Source organism: Lonchura striata, chromosome 3 (assembly GCF_046129695.1).
Source record: "Lonchura striata isolate bLonStr1 chromosome 3, bLonStr1.mat, whole genome shotgun sequence".
In the NCBI taxonomy this organism is placed as follows: Eukaryota; Metazoa; Chordata; class Aves; order Passeriformes; family Estrildidae; genus Lonchura; species Lonchura striata.
Window position 1 is genome coordinate 75,079,881 of NC_134605.1, and position 16,898 is coordinate 75,096,778.

At 35.5% G+C, this 16,898-nt stretch overlaps 1 protein-coding gene across 3 annotated transcripts in view; it reads right to left on the reverse strand.

The window, feature by feature from the left end:
• Positions 1–16,898, reverse strand: part of KLHL32 (kelch like family member 32) — a 119,054-nt gene that overhangs the window by 92,580 nt on the left and 9,576 nt on the right. For 2 of the 3 annotated variants that reach the window (XM_021545183.3, XM_021545147.3), the window contains one exon: positions 377–459. In XM_021545183.3, coding sequence (XP_021400858.1) covers positions 377–399 — 23 coding nt within the window. In that variant the 5' untranslated portion in view covers positions 400–459. Of the gene's footprint in view, positions 1–376; positions 460–7,003; positions 7,193–7,848; positions 7,917–16,898 lie in introns of those variants that run through there. The other variant, XM_077782294.1, reaches the window with a different exon arrangement.

Below are 16,898 nucleotides of genomic sequence, written 5' to 3' on the forward strand. Positions count from 1 at the left end.
AAAGTAATATGTCCCAAACAGTGGAACACTACACAGACCCAAAATTATCACCAGCCACCATTTCAGACGCATAAATGTAAAATTCCAGTTGCTTCCACAATCAAAAATTCCAAGTATAAACTAAGGCATAAATAAGATAAGGTATCAAGAGACTTTGGGCCTTCAATCAATCCCAGGCACAGTATTCCCTGCTTGAGGTAAGAAGCAACAACAAGGTAATATTTTGAAGATTATAATAAGGATATGTATTTAATCATGTGAATTCCTATCAATGAACAAAATCATTAGTTTTACTTTTTTCTACTTTTTTAACTAAATCTTTGGTAAACATCATCCTAAATGTTAATAACTTCCTACACACTACCAAGTACTATACCTTAGGCACCTCTCAGATGGCATCCTTCAGTCTTCTGAATATCAAAATTTATAATCCTTTAGGGAAAGCTGTGAGTGTTCCAGCTAGAAAAAGAGAATAGAGAGGAACATTAAAATTCAAAGCATACACAGCCTCAGCCTTAAAGATCAATATTTTCATGATGTGCAATTCAAAAGCAACTTTCACTGTGGCCTTTCCTCTAGACTTTTTTAGAGATTCACACCCTGACATCTGAACATCCTACTGCCCTTGAGGAATGCTTTCCACAAACTCAGGAACACATAATTTAAAAAAAAAAAACAGAAGAATATTGAGGAGGGAAACAACTGTACCAAAAATCCTTCAATGAGAAGAGCAAGCCAAAGGCACATATTAGTTAGTGATTGCTTACTTCCCAGAATAACACACAGTTTTTATGTTCAATGATCCTAAGGGTCTTTTCCAATCTAAAGGACTCTATGATGCTATAATGATTCTGGAAAATATAAGCTGTATAGTACAATCATTTTTATAAACACAACAGCTCGTTTTTTTAAAAGGCAAAATACTGAAGTGACCATATAAATAAACACAGAACAGCTGAAGTGTCCAAAGAACTAAGTTATTGAAAACAGGGTTGTACAGCAGATTTTTAACTGGTGTAGCAGCCAGCACAGCTGACAAGACATTTCAACTTCATATAAGAATTATAAAAGAAAAATAGGTTTTAACTGAATAGTCAAAAAAGAAAAGTATACTACTTTGCTTATTTAAACCGTGTGTGAATTGTCTAATGTAACTCAGTTGAAGTAATACAATTCAGCAAAATCTGAAGAATGGAAAGATTTCTGTATTTTTCTCTTTTTTCCAAAAATACTTCAATTCTGAGCAGAGGGGTGAGATCATAGAGAACTTATGCTGACACTTCAGTGGGATACTAAGTCAATGGGCATGCAGTGCTTTCCGATGGTGGTTTCAGAACATTTCACTCTCTCCATCAATGATCACCATTCTAGTTCTATTAAGACAATTCACCTTCTCCTTCAAGAGACAGAAAAACAGAGCCTATTAAGTTGGTATTATCAACTAAGGAAGCAAAAACACTTCTGATCAATGTACCTGCTCTTGCATACACCCGTAAGTCAATACTAATGTCTGCCTTTCAGAGATGCTACACCACCCAGAGACTGGTAGAGTACAAATTCAACCTTTCTCAGAACTTTAAGAGGTCCAAAGTCTCTGGCCCACACACTGAAAAACAACTCCAAACCACAAACAGAAGTGAGAGCAAAGAAAGGAAGGATGAAGACCTGCAGGGAAAAGCATTCCTTCTACAATAATTAAGGCATATGCAACAAAGAATTAACAGAACATTCAAACATTCAGTCCCACACTGCATTTAGTGATTTTACAGTAACAAACCAATTTTCCCTAAACTTCAGCACTCTTTCTTTCTCTTCCAAAGCTCCAGCACTACATGCCTCACTTAAACGTACACCATGTACACTGGTGTGTAAATCATTAAATCAATACTGCACTGAGTTTATTTAGCCATACAGAATTAAGTCAGCTCAATGTTTTTAATAACAGGCAATTTGAAAGCATTATTTAGCCTTAATGAAGAAAAAAAGTTAAGGAGGCACTTCCACCTGTTGTCCATGAATGCTGTGCCAGAACAGTTCTAAAATCATTTGCACCAAGAGTTTATTTCTATTTTATACAGCTGGATGCATCTCCATTATATAAACTGTGATTGGTACCTAAGGAAACTCTTTGCATTAGAATGTTTAAGACATACTATTGTCTTTCTATTTAACTACTTTAAGTAATCAAATCAGTTTAAAAGATTAGTTTATAAACTTAAGGATAAGACATTTGGTTTAAATGGAAAACTTTAAATCCACCTAAATCCTTCTGTTATAGTGAAATACTCCTTAATGCTGGAAATTAACAGGAAAAATATAGGCCAGACAGAAAATCCTCATTACATCCTAGGTCTGAGATACACGCTAAAATTGCCAAAACCCTTTTTTAAAAATAACATATTATTTCACTCTTTGTGATTTTGTGATGAACAATAATTCCCAATACTATAGTATTTTACAACTAAAATATATTTTCTTATTGCTCCATTAGTTTTTTCACATCTTAGAAAAGTGCTAAAATTAAAAATTTGCAAATGAATAAAACTAGTAATGATCCAGCTAGCACTGGAAGAACATAGTATTTTGGTAGAGAATGGTGCACCATTCCTAAATGGAAAAAAAAGCCCTCAACAGGGTTTCCTTATATAAACACAGTGTATCTAGGGATTCCAAAGGTAAGCAATTCAAAAGAAATCTCACATAATGCAAACGATTATGACAAACTAATACACCAAAACAATGTTTGCTCTGTTTGCCTGATGAAATGTCAGTCTTTCTATACATATTTTTGTTGCAGTCTTATGACACAGCAAAATAAACAGTAGGTTTTTTGCACTCTCAGGAAATCTTGGAATGCAGAGTCACTCTGCTGCATCCATTGCACACTGTTAGGCTATGCCGCTTCTTTAATATAAATCACCAGTAGAGTTCAGGAATTATTTGTTCAAAAATTAATTTAAAAAAAAGCATTTAAGCAGGCAGTATTTCTTCCTTTATTTTAATTGGATATAACACTGGTTTGGAAATATTAAACAAAGTAGTCTACTATCCAAAAATATTGGCAGAATGCATGTGCCCTTTTCCATAAAAAGTCTCATTCATTTAAATTGATCTTGAGAAGCCAATACCATGTTCCTACTTTACACAGAATGCATAAAGCATTGTAAGAATTTCAGTTACATCTTTTCTCATCCTTTTGGTGGGTTTATTTGGGGGGGGGGGGGTTATTTGTTTTTCTTGTGACATTTAGGAACAAACTGAAAGCAAGAACATATTTCTGATTAATTCTTGAAAATATGAGCCACCGGAATATGGATTAGATTAAGGGGGGAGGGGTGTAGAAGATCAAAATAAAATTCATATTCAATCTACTTTCTGAAAATAACTTATATGTCCCAAAATTCACTATTTCCTCCCCGTTAACGTAACAAGCTTTTTTTTAGTTCACACACCTGATTTTACAGAGTTGCCCAAAGCATAGTCCAGATCATCACAAAACTTATTCTGTTGCATAAACAGGCTCTGTATTTTATACTGGGTACCTAAGAAACATTTTTTCCACCCTAATTATGCTTATTTTGTCTTGCAAACTTGTAAAAAATGTATATCCATAATGGAAATGAAAATCTATTAATAGTGCCTGAAAACATGCAGGTTTTCTACATAATTCAAATTCATATAAAAAAATTACTACCTTGGTGGTTTCATCATTGATTTTCTCATTTGTTTTAAGTAAGTAAAAACTGAATTACAATCAACTTCAGTGTGAACTCACAGAACATGATATAAGCATTATTTCTGTTAGGTCAAAAATGAAATTATTTAAAAATCCTGATTTAAAATGTGTACAAAAATAAAATAGCATTGGATAAAAAGCTTGTACTATTTTCTTTACTAAGGTAATTACTTCTTAGGCAGGAGTTATGAAACTATCCCACTCCCAATCCCTTGTGTCCCAGCCTAGGTTTAGGGGAAAGCAAGAGTTCTATTACCTATGAAGGAGTCAGAAAAACCCCTCTTGACTGCCTCCATGGTTCTAGGTAACATATTGTGCTGTGGTGGAAGAGGTGAGATTCTGCCCTCCTCACATCTTTGGCAAGACTGACTAATAAAAAAGTGAGACAAATCAAAGTGAAAGACAGGCAACTACCACGTCACACAGATCAGCTTAATACAAGATTCAAGAAATGCTAAAATATGCTTTTGTAGACAGAAGAAATGTTTTCTTGCAAACAAGGCCAGGATCAGAACCCCTTTAAAAGACAGGGTGGAAAATTACAGAGCATTTTGATGTCTTTTATCCCATAAAGAGAATAGTTTATCCGTGAAAAGCTGCAACACAAAATTTGAGCTAAATATCTTTCAAACTGTTCACTGAGATGCAGGCAGCCAACACATAAATCTTCACTGCAGTCAGATGCAGTTTCTGCTCTTGTGATGATCCACATTTGGAGGGAGGTAGAAGAGCCAAGAACCCTTGGGGATGTCTTCAAGGAGCCACTGCTGTGCTCCTCACAATGGCCCCTGCTGCTTCAGAGTGACAGGAGACTGACCTGCCTCTCTGGGGAGATCTGTTACACATCTCAGTGCAGGATGCAGGGAGACTTTGGGAGTTGTGCAGTCCTTTACACTGGCACCACTTAAGGCACCTTTCACCTAGTTGATCACAAATAAACTTGCTGATCTTCTGTTTACCACTAAACTTCACAGAATGGTACTGCATTAGTTAAGTACTGCTCTGCCTCTGAAGTTCTCCAATGTATGAAAAGCTCTCTAATTTCTTCTTTAAATTTTTACTTTGAATTGGGAAAGCTACTCATTTATCAATTACCACATTACTTAAAACAATGCTGCTTATCAAGAATATATTTCAAGTAATTAATTTTAGCTCACTCAAACCATGTAGCCAAACTCTGAGTATTTAAGCACAGATTTTAATCTCATTTCACACAGGTAGCTTTTAGCTACATTCTGAGAGTTCATTTCACTTGTCAGTAACCATAAAAAGTCATTGATTCATAAAAGATCACATTAAATGTGGGGTTTTTTTTCATTTCTCTGAGTATATATAATGTATCTTTTCAGATAGCAATATTTCATTTTGATATATTTACTAACATTCTTAATTATGACTGTTGTTATGTTGGAAAACAATAACTCAAAATTACATTATATCTGCTGTGTGCCAAACTATTTTACATAGAAATTTATTAAAATTCATATGCCCAAGAACTGGTTAAAAAAACTAAAAATACTGAATATATAAATCATTTAAAGATACTTTGCATTTTCAAGCAGTTATCTTTAATTAGTTATCTTCTTTCCCTCAAGTCACTCCTTTTCCAAGTGCGTATTTTAAGTATTGAAAAACACTTCCATTTAAACCCACACCACTTCAAGCTAGATGCATGGACAAAGTGAAGGGATGATGAGCTATTTCCTGCAAAAAACTAAAATTTTGAACAAATTGGATAAGTCATGAAGATAAAGCATTTGTATGCAATGAAATGGTATTTTCACTTTGACAGCTCCAAATATCTGGTTTAAATTTGGCCTTTTTAAAAAAAAAAGAAAATACAACATGGAAAAGCTAACAGAAGTACACTATATTAATTTCATTCCAGAATGGCATCATAGCACATCCTGAGAGAGGCTGCTATGGAATACAGAACTAGACCATTAAGACTTACCAATGGCATTTTCTATTCTAGCTTGGCTCCTTATTTACAAAAGCTTCTGCTTCTGCCTGTGGTTTTAGTAAGTCAAAATAAATCATCCTTTCAGGCTATAGTTCACCTTCTCTCAAAGTAAGAGTCTCTTCAGAAACAAAACTATGGGGTTTTAATTCACAGAAAATAAAATACATTATCTTCTACTTTTTTAAATCACATTTCTGCCAAATTTGTCAAAAGGAAAACACTTTGGAAACAGATTTAAGGTTTGACTGCAAACCTGCTCTTCTGAGTATATTAACAGACTTTTCTCACATGCCTGGGAGACAAAATTTTTTCCTCTTTTCATTGAGATTTTTGAGAATTGACCTATTTTTCTCATTTCATTAAAACTGTTCAAGAATGTCAAGTGTAATCAAAACTCTGCCACTACCCAATGTTGTCAGTGAAATCATCACTCAGCTCAAACACAAGTTGGTCAACTAATTTAGTGCCTCAATACAGTGAATTTGAAAAAAAAAGCTTTAATAGTACCCCTTAGATTTAATATAAATTACAAAATTAAGGAAATAAAAAAATTGAAAACTGGGACTTGTTTGGGAAAACAGAAGTCAGTCAAAACACCTCAAGAAAAAATTCAGCAAAATAAATATAAAATAAAACCACAAAAAAATCAAACTGTTACAGTCTTCTGATTAATTACAAACTACTTTCTTGTGAGACTGGTAAGGTCATTGCCATCTTCAGGCCATCAGCTATAGTCAATTAGAATAATGAGGTTTATTTTCTATTTCTACCAAATTATCACCTGACTTCACAGAATAATTAAGATCTTAAACCACAAAAATATAAAATGAAATAACAGGGCTAAAGGCTGTATGAGTAGAACATCTTTATGCCTTTATATCTTCTTTGTAGCATTATATATCTATATATATAGATAGATAGATAGATAGATAGATCTCAATATATCAGCTTTCAGAAGATTTTCTTCTGAATATACATTCAGATAAATAAAAAGCCAGACTCGTGGTCCTCTGTGTAACTTAAGGCATATATTACCTAAACTACCACCTGAGAAAGAGGTTGTTGCATTCCAGTGATAAAACCATAGATAATCATGTAACCCAACTGAAAACTACAGAGATGAAGGCTGATGATTTTGAAGACAAGATTTCCTTCCAGGATGTGTGCACAAAGTTTCACTTATTTCATTCAAAAAAAGATAACAGTTTTATACAACTGTAGTAACACACCTTAATGCACTATCATCTTAGCTTTTCAGAGCACTCATTATTGCTGTCATTTAAGCTATGATACTAATTACTCACCTGCTCAAAGGAGTAGGACATAACTTCCAGCAGATTCATTAAGCATGGCTGGGAGAACAATATTACGACTTGATCCTGATCTCATTGAAGAAATCTCAGCTCATGGCAGAAGACTGGACAAGATGACCTTCAAGGGTCTCTTCCAACCCAAACTATTCTATTTTTCTATGAACTTATTTTCTCATCTTTCTGAAAGATAGGCAACAAATATGCAAAACAATCTCAAAATGAAGTATCTAATCCATACACTGAGCTCACCATTGTTCTAAGGGACAAGTCAAAAGGTTTCTGGTCAGTTTTAAGGCATTCTGCTGCTGGCATAAATGAAAATCTCTGCTACTTTGCAAAACTATGCTTTCAAGATTTTTCCTCTAGATGTCATAAAAAGGAAATAAAAGACAGGGTGACTTCAGTAGTTTGTAACTGCATGTTATTTTGGAATTTGATTTGCATTTTCATTGGATTAAAAAAAACAAAGAACCCTGTTCTTCAAGTCTAAACTTATTTTTTTAGAAAATCTGTCAAGTTTGTCGCAAAATCGTAGAAAGATTTAGGTTGGAAGAGACCTTAAAGATCATCTAGGTCCCAGCCACCTGCCAGGGACAAGGACACCACTCTCTAGACCAGTTTGCTCAGGGCCCCATCCAACCTGGCCTTGAACACTTCCAGGCATGGGCAATCAGAAATTCTCTGGGTAAGCACTCTGTTCCAGTGCTTCACCACCCTCTGAGTAAAGAATTTCTTCCTAACATCTAATCTAAATCTGCTCTCTTGCAGTTTTAAACCTTTTGCCCCATGTACCTTGTCCTGTCACTACATGCTCCTGTAAGAAGCCCCTCTCTCACCTTCGTACAAGCCCCGTTTAGGTATTGGAAGGCTGCTGAAAGGTCACCCAGAGCTTGTCTTCTTTACTGCTGAACAGCTCCAGCTCACAGCTGTCTTCACTGGAAAGGTGCTCCATCCTTCTAATCATATTTGTGGCCCTCCTCTGGATCTGCTCTAATAGGTCCACAAATGTGGAAGGCTTCTCTAAATCAAGCCAGAATTTTTTATAATGGAATGCAACAGAAATTTAACTAGAAAGATCATCATTATTTCTCCTGATAACTTTAGAAACAAACATGGAAAGGGACATACAATAGCAAGGTGTGATCGGAAATGGTGTCTACTTCACCAGGGCTTCATTCACATATGTCTTAGATTTTTAACTTTCACAACCATCGAGATGCTTTTATTGAACACAACAATTATTATTTTCTAGAGATTAAAAGTACATAAACATGTTTTTGAAACTACTTCAAATCTGCATATAGACTACACCAGATAGGAATATACTGTACTGTAGTCTACAATCTTGACAATTGGGCCACATGAACTTTTCATATCTAAGAACAAAACATTAAAAAACACATAAAATATTAAGAAAAGTGTGATTTCTTATTAGTGTATAGTCTTGTATAACTGAGGTGATCAGTTATGTGTCTATATGGCATTTCCAGTGAACAACTATTTATATATTTCAATAAAATCACAGAGAGTTTATACAGCTCTATGGGACCTGCAATTGCATTAATGAAGTTAAAAATAAAAGGCTGTGACTACCAGCAGTTAAGTAAACATGTACTTTCTAAGAATGGCCTTCAGTAGCCACAGGGTGGCAGAACTATACTTCAATATAACTTGTACTTTCCGGACAATGACAGTATTTCAAAGAAAGGGTTTTCCACCCCTTACAGCATAATTACAGTAATGTAAAATACTTGTTCTGTGTCCAGTGGGTGCTTTCAAAGCCAGGAATCAGAGGGGAAAAATGTCTGTACATAAAAGTACAACTAAACAGCAGTTCTATAAACATCAAAACAATGCAACAGGTTACTGACCTCCATATTTCTATTTTGAAAAAAAATTCAAGTCATGGAGTATCTGTTCACTAAAATCCCTATCAATTTTACCCTGTACAGAATCAAAGAATCACAGAATGGATTGGGTTAGAAGAGCCCTTAAAGATCATCTAGTTCCAACCCCACCTCCCATGGGCAGGATCCACTAGACCAAAGTCCCATTCAACCTGACCTTGAACACTTTCAGGAATGGAGCATCCACAGTTTCTCTGGGCAACCTGTTCCAGTACCCCTTGGCCCTTTGAATAAAGAATTGCTCCCTGGCATCTAACCTAAACCCTGTAAAACCATCCCCCTTTTCCTATCATTACCTGGCTCTGTAAGTCAGTCTCCCTCCTGTTTTATAAGGCCCCTTACTCTAAGGCCACTGAGACGCCATGCTCCAAGTTGTTCTCCAGGTTGAACAATCCCAACTGTTTCAGCCTGTCTCTGCAGGAAAGGTGCTCCAGCCCTCTGACCATGTTTGTGACCTGGACTCTTTCTAACAACTCACCATTCCTTGTGTTGAGGACCCCAGAACTAGACACATAATTGACTTATGGACTCTTCCTCCACTCTTCAATCTAAGAGAAAAAATATTTGCAAACACCTTTCTGTTAAGAAAAATGGGTATCAAAAGATTTCTGACAGCTTTAAGCAAATTGGGCTTAAATTGTGATAATGAAACACACTTTGATGAGGCCAAGAGGGAAAGAAGTAGGAAGAGGAAACAAAAACAGCATGAAGGAAGCTGGTGATGAAGACCTGCTACAGTTATTTTTGGGTTTTCTCTTTTGCAAAGGGGATGGGGAAACAGTGGAATAGTACACAATACCAAAATCAGATTGATATCTGAGAAAATATAATAGGAAGCATGTCTTTTTCTACAGTGCAATCATAGGAAGAGAAGCAAAAGGTCATCAGGGAATAATTCTAATTGCTGGACAAGAAGACTGAATGCTCAGGAGAGCAGACTGTGAAAGTACACAGAAGAAAGACAGAGACAAGGGCAGGGAAGATCCTGGGCTAAAATGTGTGTGTGACAAAACCATCAGATTGAGAAGAAAGCAAATAAAAGAATCAATGTCTTTTAAAGCCCATTCCATCTAGGTTTTAGACTAGAAATCAAGATCTCGAAGTCTTGCACCTTTTTGTGTGGAGAAACAGCTGCAGAACATTTGCTTTCCCTTTCTGATAACTGTGATGGGTTATAGTCAATAATTTCAGACAGTTTACTTATCTTAGTGCTAATGGTTCCCATCATGCTTCTCTTCCATTCAGTTGGTACAGCTCTTCAAGATTTTTTTAGTTTTCCTTTAAGAAAGTATCAAAGGGTTACATGCTCATGAAACTAAGAATACTGGAAAAGGCAAAAAGCTATGTGCTCCAATATCAAAACTGAAGTTCCCTACAATCAGCTGACTATAACAAAAGGCACAGGTATTCCTAATTCCATCACTTCTTAAAATATGAATGTCTGAACTCCCTTAGGGTCCCTTTTCTACACTTAAATTGTATCAAAACTTCTAAAAGCCTGGCTAATGCCAAGCCAGCATAAACTCTTGTATTACAAGGATGCCTACATTACTGTTTAGCTTTAAGGTGCTTCAAGTATAAAAGGAATTTTTACACATAGCTTTTCATAATTGACTTAGAAGTTTAAGTAGGAGTGACAGGACCTGAAGTTAGAGTTCAGAAGTAAATCCATCTAATTTAGACCTTTTCCTTACAACAAATTCAGATCGATTGAAACACTTCTTTACTGAAAAGATATATTTGATTTAAGCATTAAAGAAATCTAGATTGAAAGAGAAAATCAAAACTAATTAGATGACCAGAATAAATATGACTTACAGAAAAATTCCGTTTGTGGGTGAGAAACAGCGGGAGAAAGTGGAACGGGTTGACTATCTCTAAGTTCTATTACACACACTGCAATCACAAAAGCCATAAGCAGTGAAGCCTGCACAGTCATCTCTGCTTCTATCTCTTTTCCCTGTTTTACATTGCCTTCTACAGATTAAAAAAGAAACAAAAAACTTGTATCTTCAGAAAGATAGAATTTCCATTATGTACATATTTTGTTACCGTAAGACCACAATTTCTTATATTCACCACCAGCAACATGTTTACACAGTCAGTGCTACCTCTATAACCTCAATGAGCTTAGCTAGACAACTATCCCTGGTCTGGGATAGGCAAAGTGGCACTGAAGATGTCAGATGGATTTTTTGCATTCATAGACAAAAATCTGCAGGAGTTTTGCTATACACAGAGGACTGTACAAACCTTACCTGGACAAAGGAGAAAGCTCTTATAATAACATTAGAAAGAAAAATGCTCTCCACTAAAGAGGGATATCAATGGGCAGATTTATTTAGGGAACTGTGGCCTTCTCCCTGCTCCCTGTGAGTACAGTCTGCTGGAGTGTGAGCTTTTGGAGCATTATGAGCATTAGGACAGCTGGGAATGGTACAGTTCTAACCAGAAGAAGCTGTGGTTCATGTATCTGCTGGGAACGCAAGGGAAAACATCAGGACACCTGACCTCTTACATTGGTAAACAGCTGAATGTCCTGCCCAAGCTGGTAATAAATTTAGTGTATTCTTTTTCTCCAAGGATTTAGCCAGAATCTAGATTTCATGCTAGTATTTTACTGAAATAGATCTTTTTTTTTTCTCTCATCCTTTACTCAATACATTTCATTTCTAACACAGACTTTATTCAATATTCTAGACCAGCTACATAGAAAATGTTCTGATATAAACCACTAATATTAAAACCCAGTGTTAATACAAAAAATAAAAATTCCCTCAGAGCAGAAGGGACATACCAAGTAAGAAGGGGAGGTGACAGGAAATACAATCTAAAAAAACTCACAGTGAAGATGCATATATTTGTAGTATGAGTCATAACTTTGACAATGTCTTTAAAAACTCAGTTTAAGGAAATACTTTTTACTAACGTAAAATATCACTCTAATTAAGCTTTATCAAATAGGTTAATAGAGAAACATATAAGTTCTTGTTTGGAAACATCAGATTTGAATGTGCTCTATTGTCTGCTTTTCAGAGACAATCCAAGAATTCATAATTTAAATCCTTTGGGTACACACAGATTTAAAGACAGACTTGGATCTATTTTCATGCAAATGTTACATCAATACTTCTTAGATTATTTAAACAAACAAACAAAAAAACAAAACAAACCCACAAAGCAATAAAAAAAACCTCAAGCAAACAAACCAGAAGCTACATTTCAAAAGAAAGTAAAATATTTTTTTTTAAACAAGCTGTTTAAATTCCCAAGGGCACCTATGAAAGACTGCATAAAGCTAAAGTTAGGTGCTTACTTGCAGAAGTGAAGAATTTAATACTTGTATACTTTTGATTTTTTCTATCACTTAAAGTGACATCTTGTTCTTCCCTTTATATACATGCAATCAACTTGCAGCTTGAGTTGTCATTCTGAAGCATCTGTCACTACCAGGACATTAAACTGATACGTTCAGAAAGTCTCTAGGGTTTGTGAATACTTCTAGAAAAACATCAGGCAATTTGTGCAGACAGACCTACATGCCTAACTGAAGTTTGCAAATTGAATGCCAGTCACTAGAATCCCACCATATTTGAGGAAGCTAAACAGTGTCAAGCAGGAGGAAAAAAATAAAAAAGGCATTTGTTTCTTTGTTTCTAAAATAACATTTATTTTTTAATTTTAAGGGCAATAATTACCTTGTTAAAAACCACTAAGTGCTACAAATAGCTACTTATAATTCAAGTTACAACACTGTTTCTTCTATAAATTATGGACAGAAATTAACAGACTTTGAATTCCTGTTGAACACTAGGAAGTGCTATTTACTGGGAGGAATTGTTAAACATCAGAACAGCTTGCCCAAAGATCTTGCGGAGTCTTCATTCATAGAGATATTCACAACACCTCAGGACACCATCCTGGACAATCTGATCTAGCTGATCCTGCTTAAATAGGGGGCTTTGACTAAATTATGTCAAGAGGTCCTTTCCAACCTCGACAATTCTGTGCTTTGTGTGATTCTCTGTGGTACAGCTGAGAAGACTACGAATGCACTGCATTGCATGCAAGAGCATATTAGTCCCATATGACCTATTCATTCTACATTCCAATCTTCTTGAAGACATTTTAGCTCATAAAAGGAAACAGAAGGGGCAAAAGGGGGAAACTGTATCAAAATCATAGCAAATACACATGCCTCCAGATCTGTGTTATGTGTCTAAGTAGGGCACATGTATGAGTTTCAGTCTTTTCCATTTATTGGAACTGCCTAGAAATACTTTAAACTTCTGTCTAGAAATAATACCAATTCAACCCAAATGTATGTAGCATTAAATACTTCTTTTGTCATAAGGAAGTAGGTGGTTTTTTTGGGTTTTTTTTTAGGACAGGAAAAATTGGTAGTAATAGATGTGCAATTACTGTTCATATGAAGTGTGATGATTATTTCACTTGATAACCAAAAATAATATTTTTGAGCAATATAAGCATGCAGTTTATAAAAAAAATCCAATTAAACTCAAATAAGATTTGAATTCAGTTGATAATATACAAACATTTACTGTTATTTCAGACCCTGTAGAGTATATAAGCCATCTTCCTGGCGTGATGAGAAAGATGACCAAGGAAACACAGGACATTCAGTCCCTTCTGCATCAGTATCTCAAGTGGCACCAGGCATTCCTATTTCAGAGAGTAAGCTGAGCCCTGCATGACTCCTGACAAAGAGCAAAAAATTTATTTTCTTTAACTAAACTTCAGTGAGGGTATTTTCAAAGTTTTCCAACAGATGGTCATCAACCAAAAAAAATCCAAGCAATTTAAATAATCTTGAATAAATTTGAAATAATGTTTGCTTTTAAATGTAATGCTTCTGATAATCAAAGGTTAAGGCAACAAATTAGAATGTATCAGAATTGAGTTGCACTACAAAGCTTCTGAAAAGATAATTCTGCTTACTATGATGTCTGAGAAAGCCACTGCTCCTAGAGGCCACAGCAGACATCTCCATCAAAAACTACACTGCCGGGTAGAGAAGAAAACCAAAACAAAAGGAAACCATGAATCATAAAAGGGACAACAGTGGCCAATTACTGTTACTGTCATATCCCAGAAAAAAAATCAATATTTTCCTGGATATGGTAGCAACAAAACTCTACAAGAGAGCCTTGATGTGAGGCTCTTCCTCCAAATCTCTTCTGCATGGACATGTGTAAGGCCAAAATAGTCCCTTCATTCCTAAAATGTTATTAAAGTACTCAGAGAAGTCAAAGCTCTAAAATTGAAAGGTCCACAATCCTTTTAGCAGAGCATGGAGTTATCAAGCTTGTATTACACAGGTTTGGGTATTGCTTGTTTTGGGATTTTTTGGTAGTGGAAGAGAACTTTCATCAAACAATTCATTTGACTAGATATTATGTTGTTAATTGCTTTAACTATGCACTTTATCTACAAGATCTCACATTAGCATTTTTAATTATTTAAAAGACATTAAATATTGCTGGTACCAGCAGGATCGGAGATTAACTTCTGAATAGTCACTCTTGTTTGAGAGTAAAGCATTTGATTCCAGCTGTTATGAACTTTCAAACAAGCAAAAGCAACATTTGCTGACATAAAAGGGACAATCAACTCTGCAAAAGAATGGTGATAAAATTAAACTGCCTATGTCCAACAAAACAATATTATTTTACACTAGACACTTGGCAAAATTTTAAAAAATTAACTTGCTGGGGGAAATCTGAATTACGGTATTTTCCTGTATTATTCTGACTTATATGCTGTATCAGAACACTTCTACATTCTTTTTAGTCCAGCTACTTTTTCATTAGTTTAGATTCCTAGCCTCTAACCCACATGGAAGCCATCTAGCTTGCTTTTACATTTGGACCACATAGCAAATAATAACATTTAAATATATTACTGTTAGTACACCTCTAGAAGACTCAATGGGAAAGCAGGATCCCTAATATCAACTGAGTTTCTCAATCAAAATTAGACACAGACTGATTTAGGAAGAAAAATGCTGACTCAGGCTCTAACACTAGAGAATAGTCTTGTTGCAATCACAGGTAAGCCATGAAAATAAACACATTTTAAGGTATGAAATAGCCAAAATAAACCAATCAGGGTTTCCTTCCCTGTCACCAAATGTATCTCCTGGAATAAAACTGTATCTGAAGCTCTCACCTCACAAAAAGAATAAAGTTTATAGGGCTGAAAATTACTGAGAGAATCTTGAAAACATAATCTAACACCAGGCTTATGACTCCTACTGGGGAATGTCTGAATAAATGTGATTACTGATGTCTGGGAATTGACTTTTAGACTTTGAATTCTTGAGAATGACAGTGCTAAGATTAAAAGCCATTCAATGATACAACAAGTAGAAGCTATTCATCAGTGCCTTGAGCTGGGAACAGAGAAACACTCATCCAAAAAATGCTGACTGGCATAAAGATGGCCTGAAGCACCCACTCCTACCCTCCAATGTCCGAGCCCAAGGATACTGCAGACACATCCAAGGACTAAAAGGATAATTAAATTGTGCTTGATTTCTCTTTACCAAATGGCACACACACAAGAAGCTGGATTTGAATCAGAGACTTTGCAGGGGACAGACTGCTCCTCACCTTGCCAAGGAACTGAACCATTGCACTGTACATGATCCAGCACTATAAGCACACATTCACTGCTTCTTTTCCATCCTTGGACAGTAAGATGCTAAATGCAGCCAAGAATTGCAGGACTACTTCAGCCAGGTTTATTCATTTACCTTAGTTATTCGACACTACAGTCACCCCCATCTAATCAGGAGACAACTGATCTCCAATAAATAAATACATAAATACATAAATATATAAAAAAATAAATAAAATCTGAAAGCTTTCTCCCCACCTTGAAAGCACTTTAACCTATAGATCTGACAGTATTGTAAGTCACTCAGCATATAGAAGCTCTTGCATCACCACTAGGACTGGCTTCACCACAAGCTTGCTCTCTTTGCTCTCAAGCTAACTCTTGGTTATATTTGAAAAACAGATGAAAGCTTTTTCTTCTGTATTTATACCAATTTCAAGATAACCAAATGAAGGCTTTTGTCATCCATTTTCAGAAGAATACAATCTGCAGAGTAACTAGAACTAAAAGCTATCTATGTTCTATCTAAATTCCTTTAGTAAGTGCTACTGGCTATACAAACCTTCTCAAAGATGAATCCAAGTCTGAGGCAGCAATACTATTAGGATTCAATAGTTTCCTCAACTTATTAGCACCTAAGTGTGGTCTTTGAAATCTATTTCTCACAGAGAGAATAAAATTTCTGAATCTGGACTGTAGTTCACTGACCTGCAGTTCCCAAGGAATCACCACTTCACCTGTATTCAGCATAGCCCAGTGCAGAGACCTGCAGATGTGGCAGTACAAGTAATTTCTAAACACATTACTCACACAAAATACTACACCACAAATAGTGTTCCTACATATTTTACCAATTTGTTCAGGTATCTCTACACAACACAGTCAACCTCTATGCCCTAATGATATTTTATGTAGAAGGTTTCACCTCTTCTGTAAAACACATTTCTTTTTCCTACCATCACAGTCACAAAGACATTTGAGCTATTAATAAAATTTTCCTGCCTACTTGGCTCCAGTGGAACCCTACCACCAAGAGATTCTCTGTGAAGACCCTAAGATTGCTGAAGACACATTTCAATTCCACACAGGAAATAAATAAGAAAAAGGGTCAGCCTTAGCCATGATTTTTATTACCATTCCAAGACTGATCTAGTCTATCTTTTAAGGCTAGAGATTCTTTGCTACAAAAATTTGCAAAAAGGTCAACATGAGTTTTCAGCTACTAAGTTACTTGGATATTACTCAATCACAAAAACTATGTGTATAAAATAAAAACAGAATATTGATTTTGGGGTTTGGTACAATTTAACTACTTAAAAAAAACATAAATGGATCCCTTC